This window comes from Dromaius novaehollandiae, chromosome 4 (assembly GCF_036370855.1).
Source record: "Dromaius novaehollandiae isolate bDroNov1 chromosome 4, bDroNov1.hap1, whole genome shotgun sequence".
NCBI classification, from domain to species: Eukaryota; Metazoa; Chordata; class Aves; order Casuariiformes; family Dromaiidae; genus Dromaius; species Dromaius novaehollandiae.
Genome location: NC_088101.1, coordinates 59,329,832 through 59,345,949, shown reverse-complemented (window position 1 = coordinate 59,345,949; position 16,118 = coordinate 59,329,832). Strand labels below are relative to the sequence as shown.

Sequence of the window (16,118 nt, the reverse complement as noted above, 5' to 3'; positions counted from 1 at the left end):
CTCAGACTGGTATTATCAAAAAAAAAAAATACTTTTACACTTCAGAAGCTTTGAATATTTTTTTAATACTTTCTAAAATACTTTTATGCTTTGGAACAGTTGCCAGACCCAACATTTTACCCAGATGCTCATTAATATAAAAATCTTCCTAAAGACCAGAAATGAGAAGGAAAAAAAGTTTCAAATCCAGAAATATCTAAAAGCGTATCAACAGGATAAACAACCTTAGCTTTCAAAGCAATTGAGTCCTTGAACAATTTCATTATACTAAGTTCTGATAACATGCCGCATCTGCTGACATTAAGTAAACATTTGCAAAAATTCTTATTATTCTATTGGTTTATTACCTGTTTTGTTGGCACCTGCCTTCTACAGCATGTACAACCGGTAAACACAGTAGTTCTTTGCTCTACTCCAAAATAGCAGTTCATTCCATTACCAAGATACAAAAATAGAAATAAGCAGATAATTTAAAGAGGATTCAGCTGCTATCTGCTATCGTAAAAGCATGATCCCAGAACAGACCCTAAGTCTGCATTTCGTAAATGATGACCTCACATTATTAGGTGATATTAGTCAGGCAATACTGATTTGTGGAAATTAGAAGTAATATTCACCATTTGACAAATACTTAATGGGTGAAAAGGAGAATTAATCTTCAACAGTAGGATCAGGGTATTCTAATGTCTATTATCCTCATCTGCTCAACTATCTATAAATCATCAAACAAGGTTAAATGAAGGTCTCTGTTTTTAATATAAACTCCAAATTGCAGCATTTTCTCTTGGTACAAAGGTAAGGCTATTTGTTCTTCAACCGTAACTCTGAAGTTATAGCATTTGAAAAACAATGTTGTTTAAAAATGTTAGTTTGAGCTATAAAGAAAAGCACAGCATAGCTTAAGAGAGAAACTGATGAGATGTGCCCATCAAGACACTGAAGTTGTGCACTTCACTGTGATACCCAAGTATAAATTTCAGGCTCTAGAATATTCACAGTTAAATGAGGACATAAACCTGGCTAAAAGAGCATCACCCATTCAGAAAGATCAGATTTCTGACCAGAGTTTTCAAACACGTGGGCAATAATATTCTTAACAAAACAGTTGCAAGTCTTCAATAGCCAACATCATTACCACATTAACGTGTTCTAGTTTGTTGTACACAGGAACAATTTGGCTAACAAAACAGAACTGTCCCTGCTTTCCCCAACTACCACTACCAAGCAACCTGACATATTTAAAAAAAATAAAAAAAAAAATTTTTTTAAACCTGTACTCCAGTATTTTATACTATAACCAGAAAGGCTAAACAAAAGTCGCACTGTGGAAATCCCTTTCCCTTCCCCTCATAAAATTAATTCCATGGGTAAGGCTACAAGGCCACCACCCAATGAGGCGGATGCTGCCATTTCTCATCTTTGCAGTTAGACACTTAAGGGTAAAAAATCCAGGTCACACACCAATAGATGAAAATGGCCATCACCTAGCAAAGACGAAAAACTGTGCATTTGATAGCCATCAGGAGCCAAGACCATAAAGTCTCAAGAAGTTAATATTTTAGTCAAAGACAAAAGAAAGTAAAACTGGATTTTCCACTGCCACCCAGCTAAACTGTCAGAAAAGGGAACATTGAATCATTCCATCTGTTTTTAGTAACACAATGTACTGTAATATTTGTATATTAACAGGTGGAAGAAAAAATAGCTTAAGGCAAGCAAAACTGCCCAAAGTCTTAAGTCGAAAATTCTATATACTATATGCAATGGTTGTATTTTCACTTGACAACTTTCCATATTATGTTTGTAAAAATTCTGCAAGTCTTCCAAACACTGAACAAGTAAAGCATAAACATTCTTGAAGTGAAAAACCTCTTCAAAGGAGCACATTAGGAAACTTTGGGGATTTCAAAGGGAAAACAGGGAGAGAAAAGGTGACATAAAACCTGAATTCTGCACTGCAGTCAACAGAGCTCTCTGCAGCACACAGATCTGTATAGATAATTTAGTACCTAATCATAGCAACATTGTGATTTTAAAACTTGTTTTGAAATAGAGATATTTATTTCAAAAAAAAAAATCACGTGGGCATGCACAGACACGGAGCACATGAGAAAACCTGCTTTAGAGAGTTGCTTTCCATTAGATCATAACACACTCATCAAGAAAATAGTTCTAAAATGAGAGAAACCATTATCATAGCGACTTTCTGAAAAAAAGCCTTTTATTATTGAAAGTCAATTTATCAAAATAATTGTGATCCCCCAAAAAAGTTTAGAAATCAGCTTTTTCTTTCTTTTTTTTAACGAAACATGGATACATACTGTAAATAGGCTGTAAAACACGTGTCTCCTCGTCTTCATCTATTGTCTGTCCTAACGAAAGCAGGCTGACGCGTCTCATCTTTAGTAGCCTCGGGGAGCTTTCACGGGCAGCACTTCCGACATCCAGAACCACATCGCCAGAAACGGCAGTAGGGACAATCTTTTTCAGGAATTCCATTTTTACGTGCCTTCTGCGTTCTTCCGTATTCTCAGCATGTACCAAAGTTGGCAGTTCAGGTGCACGTTAGAGAGCCAGGCTCCCACGCTAACCTCCCCAAGCGCCGAGGTGGACTAGGCGCGCTCCTTCTCCTAGTGATGTCATATCAAACCTGGGTGGCGCCAGCAGCAGCACGTCAGCTGCCAGCTGCTCCAAGGCAGATTTTAAAGACGTCTAACTGTACAGACTGATAAGAAAACCAAACGACAACAAGCTTTTGTTTTAACCTATACACATTAAACTCTGCTCTTATATAAAATGCCACTTTGCACCACAACGATTTGAAATGCTAATAAAACGCACAGCATATTTTCAAACTCATAGCTGACAGTTCAATAGCTCTTAATTTTCATGAAGTGCATGGGGAGAGAAGCGTTCATCTGCATTTGAAAGATAACACTTATCATTTAAAAGTCTATGCACCAGCTTTATAAACAAAGTGTCAAACACCACCAGAACTTCAACTATTTGCATTCTCACGCAGTTGTAACTATACTAACATCTATCAAATGTTAGGTTCTGTTTTACAGAGGTCCTGATACTATGTTTACCACTGAGAATCCAAAAATACCTTCCAGAAGAACCCCAAGTACTGAAAATAATAATCTGTCTCATTTTGTCCAAATTTTCATTTTATCCCCAGGGCTACTTGTCCATACGGAACTGAGTGCTTGGTTTAACTGAGTTTTTCCATTTTTATTTGGGGGAAGTTTAAATATTGTTCTAGATTTCACTTAGAGAAGCCATTACGAAAAGATGCCTTGCAGTTGGAGCAGAATGCTCAGAAGAGGAAAAAAAAGAGATTAGAAAGTTTTTTTGATGGATCTCCATAGACATATTACTAAGCGATTTTCTCATCTCATTTGTCACTTAAGATTATACATGTCACCCAGGGGAAATCCACAAATATTCAATCTGAACATCTATTAGTGGCAGCCTGCACGCTTTTGTGCATTATTTCCTGTGAAAAAAGCTCAGTATCCAAGCCATTTTTCAATACGTTCAACACAAAGTTATCCAAGCTAAGTGTAAAGTATACTGCACTACCATGTGTTCCTTTAAAGAAGGTATTTCATGTCAAATTCATCGCCCTATCTAAAAAACAAAACAAACCAAACACTACAGCAAGACAAACCCCAGAAAACTCCAAAAATTCTGAAACATACATACGAGTAGTCTGTTTCAGGTCATAGAGATGCAGTATTTCAATGTTGATGAGGGACGGCTCAACTAGATTAAGCTATCAGTCCTTTGCTGACCAGCTACGCTGTCACACTTCGGGAGTATTATATCCAATTAATAAGGCCACAACCTGACAAGTATAGCACAAATTCATTAAAGTTACCACCTAAGACAATTTTTCAGACTCTATATAGACTGGAAATGTGTGATACCTTTAGTATTAAACTTTCCATTAAAATCCCAAAACATTCAAGTTCATCTGTATTTCCCTTGTAAGCAAATATAAAACTCTAAGAGGCCTGCTCTTATCATAAAGGGCACACTGTTAGGATACAGTTTCCTGTAGCGAAAGATGTGGGATATATGACAAAGTATTGTCTTTATAACAATTTCATTTACAATATTTTTTTATTAAAAAATTATGCAGAATATGTTTCAGAAGTGTTTTATGTGTTTCCAGAACAGTTAATTTGTGATTACGACTTTCTTTTACAGGAGTAGAGAAACATCAGGAGTCATTACAAATTCAAACATACTTTTATTCATAACAGCAAGAATCCAGAGGCCAAAAATGAATTTCTATAGAATATAATGCTGTGAATATAATTTTCAGTTTCTAGCACTTCAGGATAAAAGAGAAATTCAGACACTTCTGTTAGACTGAGAATGCTCCCAAACACCCACCTTCCAAACTTCACTTTGCAAAGAAAAGGATATTTAGATATTTTGAACTGTATCTAACCTTACTACCCCCTCCAAGTTTCCTTAGCTATGGTCCTAAACAGGACACCAAAGTGCACTAAACCACACTCTGGACATTTTATAAAGTACATGGACACTGGGCGGAGATGAAAGATTAAGTGCAAGTGCCCACTGCACCACCTAAGGCAAACACTTATGGTGTGACTTTCTATACCATGTGGTGTTCATGAATTGGCTACGGATTCAAAAAAATTTGGGTTGAAATAGAGTTTTTCTCCAGAAAATGGAGTTTACAGAACAGTCTTCCAAGGAGTAGGATTTAAAAACAAAACATGAACAAGAAAAAAGGACCCCACCATATACACTATCTTGTTTCAAGATTAAACTTGATAAATTAATGAGATTATATAACACAGTTGTAGCTAACCGTTTATGGCTGGTTTTTCACTCAGATGGCTTTTGTATAACTTTTTAGGAAAAGAACATTGACAAGTTGTCTGTAGAAGACAGTTGGGGCTATACATACATGGCTATGTATGGATGGCGGTTAACTCTAGGACATCTATATCGATAGTTAATTACCTTTCATTAAAGCAGCATTTTATAAATAACAAAGCTAAGAGAGAAAGCTTAAGCTTCTGGCTATGTCAGTTCACATACACTCCTCTCTCCTACTCACACTTACTGTTTAAGAAAGAAGGCAAGAGCACGATGTACAATTGTGGTTTTTATACATTCCAAGCAGCAAGCTTTACAAATAATTATGAATTCTTAGAGGAAATACATAACAATTCTTCCAGTTGTTCCAATCGAATTCATCTTTGCAAGCAAACAAGATAGGCTAGAAAAAGCCTCACTTGATAATTTTAGCAGTTTCTTATTCTAGAACCTCTACATCTGAGGAAAGAATGAGACACTCAGGTTTATATAGAACTATTATTTGCATTACAGGAAGACATCAAAGGACTTACTGTATGTATTATATATGTATCATATATATGTATTTGTTGTTTTCAAAAAAGATTTTGGTTTTGCACCAATGTGTCTGCTGAGGTCTCTCAAGTACTGGGCTTGACCTCTAGCATTTCTACCGCTAGTGGTAAAACAGCGAGAAAATAGCATCCAAGCTTAGCTTCCCTCACTACAAGGAGCCCACATCAACAGGACTTTGCATTAGGAAGGGGTAAGAACAGATCCTGAAACGTACGGAAATACCATCTCTTAAAGAACTAGTTACCGATTAGGAAACAGTAACATTTCTTGGAGCACTTGTCCAGTTGTATCAGACCTTTCACAGCACCCAAACAGTAGAGCTATTGACAGGGGTGCATGGGACGTGGGGGGAAAGAGCAGCTACACAGGAGTCCTGCTGGAGCTGGTGGGCCCGCTGATGCAGGAACACTAACAATGAGAAACGCTGAGAAAACAGGACACTGAACAACAAAAGGAAGATGTGTATAAGACAAGGCTACTTACAAGTATCTTAAACTCACATAGTTATTGCCAATTCTGAAAATTCTCTAAAGTAAGAGCTACTAAAACTTTTTAGTTTAAGACAAGTATAAAATAGACAACATCCTGGGAAGTAAAATTTCAGAAGAGATGGCCTATAGCCTACCATAAACATGCAAGCAAGTCTGTTTGCTGTCTCTTTCTACAGCTAAGCATGCATTATACACCTTTAGTTTACAGCAAGGACAGCTGGTGATGTTTTTGAAACTACCCCACCTAGCTAGACCAATCCCATCACAGTCCTAGCTGCTGTCTCAGAGGACACGGGACTTCCTTTATAACAAACATTTAATCTGCCAAGAAAGGTTCTTGTTTTTCCCAGAGGCAGGGATGAGGAAGTGCTGTCCTTCGACCTCAACAAGGCAAGCCCTCAGGTGCAGAATGAAACCACATATAAAGCACCAAGTTTACAAGCAAATCAGTGATACTCTAATATGTTCAATGAGGAGCATATAAGTTTCAGGGAGCAGCACTACCTTTTTGTGTATGGTAAGAGTAGTGGTAGGAAATTTATATAATTAACATGTGTGTGTGTGTATATATATACTTTTTTTTCTTTTTAAGAAAAAAATACCTTGAAGGGAATGAGATCAGAGCTCAGAAATAACCACACCAGCAGGACACAGCAATAGCTCATGCTTCAAAGCAGGAAAACGCAGAACTGCCTCACAACCAAAAACCATCTTTCCTTTGTCTGAAAGGCCTACAAGTTCCCTCTTGGATGGCCTTCCCCTCGTAGCTCCGGAGGCAGCATCACACGAACAGGCGACTCCCCGCGCGGCGCCTCGGCCCCGGCCCCGGCCCCGGCCCCGGCCCCGGCCCCGGCCCCGGCCCGCGGGCGAGCAGCGCCCCCGGGCGGGGCAGCGGCGGCGGCCCTGGCCCGCTGCACGGCAGAGCGGTCTCCCCGTCATGCCCTACACTCACGTGCCGCCCCGGGCTCTTCTGGCACAGCTGCACCGCGAGCTGCACTAAGCCTGGTGGGCTGAAACGGCTAACTTGGAGACGGAATTGGTTTCACCCTGGATGCATGTGCCACTTCAGGTCCCTGCACAAGCAGCCCTGCCACACGGACGAAGGGAACAGCACATGGTCCGAGGGCGAGGAGAAAGCAGGACTGCCTCCTTCAGCAGCAGTCCTGGCTTAACAGGACCCTCCCATTCAGGCAGAAACCAAACAGTCCAAGGTAGCTATGTTGGCATGACAGTAAAAGGGTTTTCCAAACTCTTAGCCTTAACTATGCTGGCAAAATGGTTGAGTAGTAGAACCAAAACTGCAGGTGAGATACCGAGAGGCACTCCTGTGCCAGCAAGTTGCAGGCACATACTGCAAATACTGTACCATTAAAATATGCCCTTCCCTTTAAAAGGCACTGCTACGGTGGCACTTGTAGTGCTGGCACATCTCTGGGGCACTCAGAATCCCGCTGGCTTGCTTTAGCCCAGCTCCTCAGCAACGGAGCTATGTCGACAGGACAAAGGAAAAAAAAAGAAAAAAAGAGAGCAACCAAAGCAAAACAATCCCCTCTGTTAGGACACTAATGCTGCAGGTTATGCCAAAACAGCTTTACCAGCAAAGATGCTGTAGTACAGAAAAAGTGTACCTTCTGCCTCTTGAAAAAGTAACACATCCAGTTTGTGCAAAGTGGAACATACCCAATGGTCTCCAGCTTCACTTGTAGGTCTCCAGGGAGCATTAATATCCCTTACTTAGCTGGAGGGTTTTAACTATGGACTCTTGATCCCATATTGCATCACAGCATTAGTAATGATACTTATTTGCCCCATACTATTTTCCCTGACTTGTTAACTCAAACCTGACTTCTTCAAGAGGGAGTAAATCTGCTGAGGAAGTAGCACAACTACTATAGCACCCATCTATTTAACAAAAAAGGGAGTACTGGAAGTTTTCCCTTCTGGTACCTCAGAAAAGTAGCCTAATTTGTTAGAATTTGTCTCATCTCAGTGATTCTCATCTACAATGCTGATATCTCAGCATTGGAAGAAGTGAATACATCCAGAAGTTAAAAAAAAAAAAATCTGGAAAAGACAAATCAGTTAGGACCTGAACATAACTGTATGGTAATTTACTGAACACAATATATCCTGCTTAATAAAAAAAGCCCCCAAATTTTTCATGTTTATATATTGGGCAATAGTTGTTCTTATCTTGAAGTTGCATGCAATAATACAATGTTTTCCTGAATTCATTAGACATTCCTGAGAAGCTTAAGGTTTTTGTCTATTCTGCAGCTTCTGCAGTCCTTAGTCAGGATAATGTTGTAGGCTTCCTGTCACTAACCTCCTCCTTGTTTTAAGTACTGACACGGTACAGAATCTCCCAAGCCTATGCGTTTCTTCCCCTGCCAGAGTTTCTTCAAAGAACTTGATTTTAAAAGCAAATCTCAGCACAGTACATACTCTGAATTGTATTGGGATGCAAGTAGGAACACCACACTACTTCATCCAGAAAGAGATATCATTAAACCATTACACAGTAGAAGCGGCTAAATCTTTCTCTCTATAAAACACTGAAAGGGAAGCCATGTTCTTTTATGCTATCAATCAAAATTAATGACAACAAGCATAATGTTGATATTTCTATGCAAAGGCAGTAAGAAAAAGAACATTTAAAAACAAAGGTTCCATGAAGCAACCGCTCGGAACAAACATGGCAACGCTGCTAGGAAATCGGGTCTCTGAGGAATTAAGAGCTGAAAACCATTACCGAAATACTTTTAAACGCTTAACAGAAATATGCAAGGGACAGGGTTACCAGCCTTTAATGTAGGTTTATCTACAGAAAAGCCAGAACAGAGACGTTAAGCAGTAAGCCAGAGACTGAGCACTTATATATATTATTATACATCTCCAAATTGACATTAAAGCCTAATTAAGTATAAGAGTATAAATCAAAATGGTGCAACATACATTTCTTACACAAGTATTCTACACACACATTTGCACTGCGATCATAACTGTTTTTCTATCAGAATTTTTCTAACACTGCATGAAATAAACATCTCTGTTCCCTCCTGTTCAAAGAGCCGACTTTCAAAATTACGCCCAAAACAAAAATCTAATGGTTAGGGAAAGAATCTATTGTTCAAAATAATCTTAATTCCAGTCTCTAAGGTGCGTACCACACCAGTGCAATTACCTTGCTTCCCTTAGAAACCTGACCTAATCTTAATTTACTTTTAAAATTTTATACAAGGAAGGCATGTTTAAAACCTTACTGACCTCTGCAAATTATCATTATCCTTTTCTCACTGTGACTCTTCTTCATAGCGTCCTTTAATTAGAGCAGGCTTACTCAGTTCAGAGAGTTATGTATAGGACAAGCTCAGTTTCCAATACCAGTGGAAGTCTTCTAGACATCTAGATAAAATATAGGTTCTGTCTTGATTTACATAGCATTCATACACTTTTTCTAATTTATCTCTTTCTTTGAAGAACATGGAAAATGGACAGAATATTTGAAACAAGGTCACAAAAAGTACATCTACACTGCAGAACAGAGTAAAAATTAACACCCAACCTACCAAAAAAAGAGTGAGTAAATTCATGAGTCTATTCACACAGAATTACTGGCTTACTCTCTACTAATTTAGGTACACCTCCACTGTGCTCTTACAGAGACCCTATAAACAGAACTCAAACATGAGGTTTAAAAAAAAAAAAAGTATTTATATCCTTCCATTTAATCCCTATAATCAAATATTTTTTCTTTATGCTTTTGTATTACTCTTTCATGCAAGATCCCTTAACAAGAGACACAAGTGGTTCTAGATTCTTTCACAGCTTGTTTCACATTTTGATAGTGACTATTTCCCAGATTTATCTCCTTTCCTATTTCATATTACAACATGCTGTTGTAACGTACATTTGCCTGTAAATAGTCCAGTTTGAGAGGGCTGATACAGTCAACTTAGAAATCAGAAACATACAGATACACGGAAAGAGAGAAAATCTACCCAAACTAGCCAACATTTCACAGACCAGAGCATTAGTGATCGCACAAATCTGCCAATTTTCTTGATCTGTTCCACAAGTCTATAACATTAGATTTAAGCTGTTATGTCGTCTTCTTTCTGTTCCCATCCTCCCTCTTGGCAATTCTTGCAGCCATGATACATTGTTTGCTAACACAATCTTTTGAGAATTGGTGCCATGTTGAGAATTTACTTATTGATTAGGTCATTACATTGGTAAAAACAGTAACACACTTCAGCCAGTAATTTGCAGATGAGTGCAATGAAGAAGGATATTTTTTGTACTTCTGATGATGGAGATAGTTTAGAGAATCAACATGTTTGCTTCAGCTGTATACTTAAAGGGTGAGAGGAAATCACAGTCTCAATAGGGAGAGTCTTAGAAGGGATCTTGTTCAGAAAATGCAAGGAAACTACTATTGGTAATTAAAGGCGACCCCCACTCATTGCTTAGAAAAACACAAATATCAGTCCAATGAAGAGCTTTTGTTCATTCAGTTGAACATAAACCCAGCTATAAAGCAACACATTCAATATCCTTATTGGTTAAGGAATAGTCCCTTCTCTGGAGTGCGAGCGCAAGTGTGCTCCTTTAGTCTCCAATAGCATACCTGAGCCCGTGGTAATTAGGAAAGCTCAACAGCTTCACTTTCTTTTGTCCTCCCTCCCCCTACTGGTTCTTAAATGACTTTAAATTCAAATCTTTGAAATAAAAGTATATACCTATGATATAATATACATATATAGTTCAGCTTACTAAAAAACCATTATGCAGTCAGTAGCATTGTGTAGCATTCCTAAGTACCCCTACTGCAAATTGCTACAGAAGTAAATTACAAAAGTAAAAAAAGTGTGGTTTTGAGGCAATAAGCAAGCTTGGAGAAGGATATCACTTCCTATATAAGAAGCCTATGTACAGAATAGAGCAGAATCTCCTTGTACAGACACTGATTTTCATAACTCTGTAATATGCAGGACATGATCTCTGTTCTCATAAAAAATTATACAGTACTTTTAAGACTATATCCACCTCTCCAAAGCTAGCTGCTGATCATACTCGCAGATCAGAAATAAGTAATTTACAATCCAGCTATCAAAATGCTACAGATGGGGCTACATACAGCCAAAAATCACAACTGAAGTGAGACAGAAGGACAGCTACTTGTTGTAAGATGACCACGCTAAAATCTTAGCGGCTGAATGGAGATGGGGGCACTAATTACATTATGGCAACCCAGAGGAATCAATAACTCACCCCATAGCCCCAAAAAGCACATACTACCCTTTCTTTTGCTGTTGACAGATGAGATTGGTGACCATATTTACTGTAGGAGGCAGAAGGAGACTGCATGTCAGGATAAGCCACAGTCTTGCCAAAGGCATACAAACACACGAGTGTCATTTAGAAGAGGACACAGATTTGAAGGGAGGAGGTGTCTAAAGCTCTCAAAAAAATTTGAAAAGGCTAGAAACTACATCAATATTCAGGACATAAATGCTTGAATGCTTTATAAAATTTAAAAGAGCTTACATTCAGTCATTACAATCACGCGTCTAATGATCTATATTGTCTTTCAGTTGTGCTAAACAATCAGAGTAAGTACTAGCAGCAAAAGGACATCTAATTACGGATGAAAAAAAAATACTGTACTGAAAGGATTTCAAGAGGCAATCCAGTCCATCATCCCATCCCTGCAAGGGCAGGTCACTCACATGCATAGGTTTCACAGATTTTCACCAGTAGCACTGAAGACTTCACAGTCTTTCCAGGTAATCTATTTTTTGCTTCATTACTGTTAACACTTCCTTAACATCTTACCCTTTTTTTTTTTCCCCACTGTAATTTCAGCTCATTTGCTATTGCCCTATTGAGCACAGACATTGATAGCCAGTGATGCCTTTCTTCATTTCAGCAGTCTCCTGCATATTTGAAAACTGACCTTACCTCCCTTTCTTGTCTTCTCTCTTTCACACTAACAACTTTTTAAATCTTTTCTTATCACTCATCTTTTCTAAACCTCTGGTAATTCTCACTGCTCTCCTCTGGACTCTGCTCAAAATAAATTCCTCACACAAAAGACTTGTGTTTCAGTTATTCTTAAAGCAGCATCTGGATTAAGTCTTGTTCTTTACAAAAACTACATTACTTTTTAAACCAAAGTTTAGCTTATTATCTCCAAATATTTTAACAACAAAGCCTACATTAATTGTGTATTAACGCAATTCTGGCTTTCAACCAGAATCCCACCATTCTAAGTAATTAAACACAAGAGGAATGCCCCAAAGAAAAGAGCTTATTTGTATCAAGTCTTCAGTTTGTGTGAATTTGTATTGTTCAATATTGATTTTGTTTTTTAAATATCCAGTATAAAACTTTCTGCTACATTTCCACTACATCTGACACTGCTAAAATTGTCTGGGTTTTTTTGTTTTTTTTTTGTTTTTTTTTTTTTAACTATCTCCCATTATAAACCATTAATTCTTTCCAACCTTGTCCTCAAACTTAGAGAGCTGGAAGATATGTTATGCTGATGACTGTAGTTACAGATTACAGTATGCCATCTGTTAAGAACAGCTTTATAAATGGTATTGAGCTGTAGTAACATTGCCAATCAAGTTTTCACCTGCAAAAATCTGTATCTTTGTGCTGATAAAGCAATGTTCTCTATATGTAGGTATTTATCAACACCGTGCTGATAATATGTTTTTAAGCAAGTACTGCAGCTATGCTCAGGATGCTAGACGTACTGAACGCACTCTGCAAGTTTGCCATGCAAATCTTTTGGACACACATTTATTCTAATGCTGACTATTCATGACAGAAAAATAAATAGGATAAGAAATACAAAGGTGTTTTTCAGAGAAATTTAAATACAATGTGTCTGGCCACTGAAAATACTCTGGAATTATGTACGCATAGCAAAGAGTCAAGGTTAATAAAAAAAAATCTATAAATTGATATCAAAATGCAACCTCCAGCTGCTCCAATTTACTTCCACAAGTAGTGGAGTGCTCAACATTTTAATACAAAGATCTTCAAAACAAAAATTATCTACCTGAGTGTTCCCTTCCATTGCAGCTTTTATGAACAATATATAATAAAGCATGACTACCATGCATTACTTCATTTTATAAAATTGTAAATAGATTAGTAATCAGAGATGCAAAAGTAATAAGTTGGTATTTACACTGGTCTTTTCAAGAAAGGATTACATTGACATCCAACTCTTATTTAAGATTTTAACTTACCTGTTTTATCTCTGTTGAATGAACTGATTAATGGTTAAACTATTATACTATTTTCTTATAGGCAAATAGTTAAGGTAATATGATATATAACATAGTTCTCTACAGCAAACATATTCCTTTATTTCACTAAAGCTATTTTTAAAAAGGCAAACAAGCAAGCAAGCTAGTCTCTCCATCTCAGACATAGGAGCTATGCTTAGAAAGTTCATCTACTGGAGAAGTCCAAATGACAACTTTTTCCAAGCAAATCAACTGTGTAAAATATGATGTGTGAATCACCTATTCTAGGAGCCAAAAAAAAAAAAAAGGGAAGCTACTCATTTTTTTCTGGCTAAAAAGCAAGTATCTGAAAGAAGGATCAGTAAAAGGAAAATGGAATTGCAATAAAAGGAAAAAATGTTAGATTAAAATGAAGCAAATACATTGAAACCAGAAAATATAATTAGAGAAATAGTTAAAAAAAGTGGGATTATATGTGACATGCCAGATCAGAAAATAAGAAGGTATGTTTCACTGCAGTATAAAGTCCTCAAGAGCCTAGGGTTTTTTTTAAAAATGTAATTTTAAAACCATACCATACCAGAAAAATATATACAACTGGAGATCAAGATCCACATGTGAATATTCAAATTACATTCACAGAGAAATTCTAGAACTTCACTTTAAGTCTTCAGAACTTTTTGTTCAGCAATAAGTGTACCTGAACCAAGTCTGTGTATACAAGTTATTTCTCAAAGAGTTGTTACCTGTGGGACTTCAAAAGGTTACTCCTAGGCATATGATAAATGTAGCTAAGTTTCTGTTCTCCTAACAAAATGTTAACCAAAATACATGAGTTTTTCGATATGGTTGCCCACAAATATTTTGGGACAATAACTTCAAAGCTTTTCCCTTTTCCTCTCCTTTATCTGAAAGATGGAAATAACCACCTATAAAGTGTTATGTAATTCCACTGGAAAAAATCTTGTAACAAGCTTAGATTTTAAAATAGCAGTAGTTTCCTCTTCAAATCGTAAATGAAAAACTACCTTCAGTGTAAAGCAACAGCATTTGCAGTTGTTCTCTAGTTCTTATATACTCTAAATATAACTCATATTCTCTAAAGATAGAAGTCTTTACCCATTCTTTTCACTCGATAACCTGAACATAACTAGAAGGAATAAACACTGCCACCAGAACTATGCAATTTGGTTTAAATAGAAGACAGCCCAATTTCAGGTGTTCCCCCGCCCACAATGAATGTAGTTGCAACAGGTGTGCTGGGCTGAAGTCTGACATTTCATGGCTTAAAGACAGACTGGCACCTGTATTAAGGGAATACAAATGCATTACTGCTCAGTTCAAGATGCCTTCCTTACCTATTACAGACATGTAAAGATTATATGAAAATCAAGGCAGTGGAAAAGTAAACACATATGGAATCTACTCATCAGATAACAGGTCATCTGAGTACAATTTACTATAGTACCAGTCATCAATTTATGGCAAGTATTTAATATAAATGCTATAACCCAAAAAGAAAGTAAAGGTTTTTCTGTACTGCAAACACAGAATGCTAATGGTAATTCTTCCACTTAAAGGCTTGTATTTTTTTTAAACTAACATCTGATTGTCTCCTATCTTGAAGGAAAAGCAAAACAAAAAAACCCAAATCAGACCACCAGATGCAGCATCAGAGGACACTCCCGGCAGAGCTCCCTGTGAGTTTATGGGAACACCATATTTTGAATTGAGTACATAAACATCTGTAAGCTGTCATTCATGCTTAAGAGAAAATAGATATCCTTTGAATCCTATATATGTTTAGATATCATTAAAGTAGTTTATGGGACTGTATTCATTTCTTAAAAAAAAAAAAAAAAAAAGCAAAGCATTTGCACTATTTTCTGAAGAGGAATGAGAATAAATATAATATAGATTCATTTGGTTAGGTTTTGTTTTAGGTTTTGAGTACAGGGGATGAAATATTAACTTGAAGTATATGTTGGGTGAAATCTCATTTACTTTGCCTATATGGAAACCTACCAGAGAACTAAGAGGAAGAGAGATTCTGCTATAACGTAGGCACTAAATTACAGTCTAAAATTGTTTCTAATAGGCAGGAAGAAAAAGAGAAGCTTAACAAAAATCTATCAATATTGGATTACTAGCAAATAAACAAATACAGTTGCTAAAAGCACTGCTAGAATATCCTCAGTACACTAAAGTCACTAAGTAAACAAACATGTGGGGAAAAAAGAAGGAACCTAAAACAAATTTTTGAGCCACCCAAGAGAAAGTTTCCATTTTTATCATATACAGCACATTTAAGTGCATAGCCATGCAGGTTTTGTTTGCTAAAATCAGCTGTATTATCAAAGTAAAGTTTAGAAATTTGTAGGACAATAAAAAATAGGACCATGCAAAAGTTAAAAGAATAATAATAATAAAGAAACAATACACAACACACTAACTGTGTGGCCTCAGAAGCAGGGTGAACAGACCTTAAAGGCAGCCTTTGAGGCAAAGGTATTGCTCCTTCACAGAAACTCCACTACTCAGACATTCTGGCAATGACCAGGGGCAACAGAAAGGCTCAGGGAGCACCTCGAAATATTAGCTCTTTCCACATACCACAAATCAAAACACATCTCTAGAACAGATGGACATATCATGGATGACAACTTGGAAAAAAAAAAAAGATTATATAATAACAATGATAGTGTACATTTAACTAAAACACATCCTCAGATTCAGCAGGGGAATTCTCATTTCTAATACCAAGAAAAAAATATATATATATATCAGACTAGCTCATATTATGAAAGAATTTGGGAAATTTTTCTTTTTCTGGATTGGAAAGATAATTGGTCTATTACACCTATCTGAAGGTGAGAATAAGCCTGTTTCTACAGGAAGCATAAAAAATCAGTCTGAAGAACAGAAAAAAGGCAAACAGGCAGAC

General features: G+C 37.0%; 1 protein-coding gene across 10 annotated transcripts in view; it reads right to left on the bottom strand.

Annotated features, from left to right (window-relative positions):
- The window catches only part of FRYL (FRY like transcription coactivator), a 183,405-nt gene that overhangs the window by 145,418 nt on the left and 21,869 nt on the right, over positions 1–16,118 (bottom strand). For 2 of the 10 annotated variants that reach the window (XM_026093726.2, XM_026093728.2), the window contains exon 1: positions 2,322–2,663. The exons of 2 other annotated variants lie outside the window; for them this stretch is intronic. In XM_026093726.2, coding sequence (XP_025949511.2) covers positions 2,322–2,499 — 178 coding nt within the window. In that variant the 5' untranslated portion in view covers positions 2,500–2,663. Of the gene's footprint in view, positions 1–2,321; positions 2,713–16,118 lie in introns of those variants that run through there. 6 more of the 10 variants (XM_026093731.2, XM_026093736.2, XM_026093729.2 and 3 more) reach the window with 5 other exon arrangements.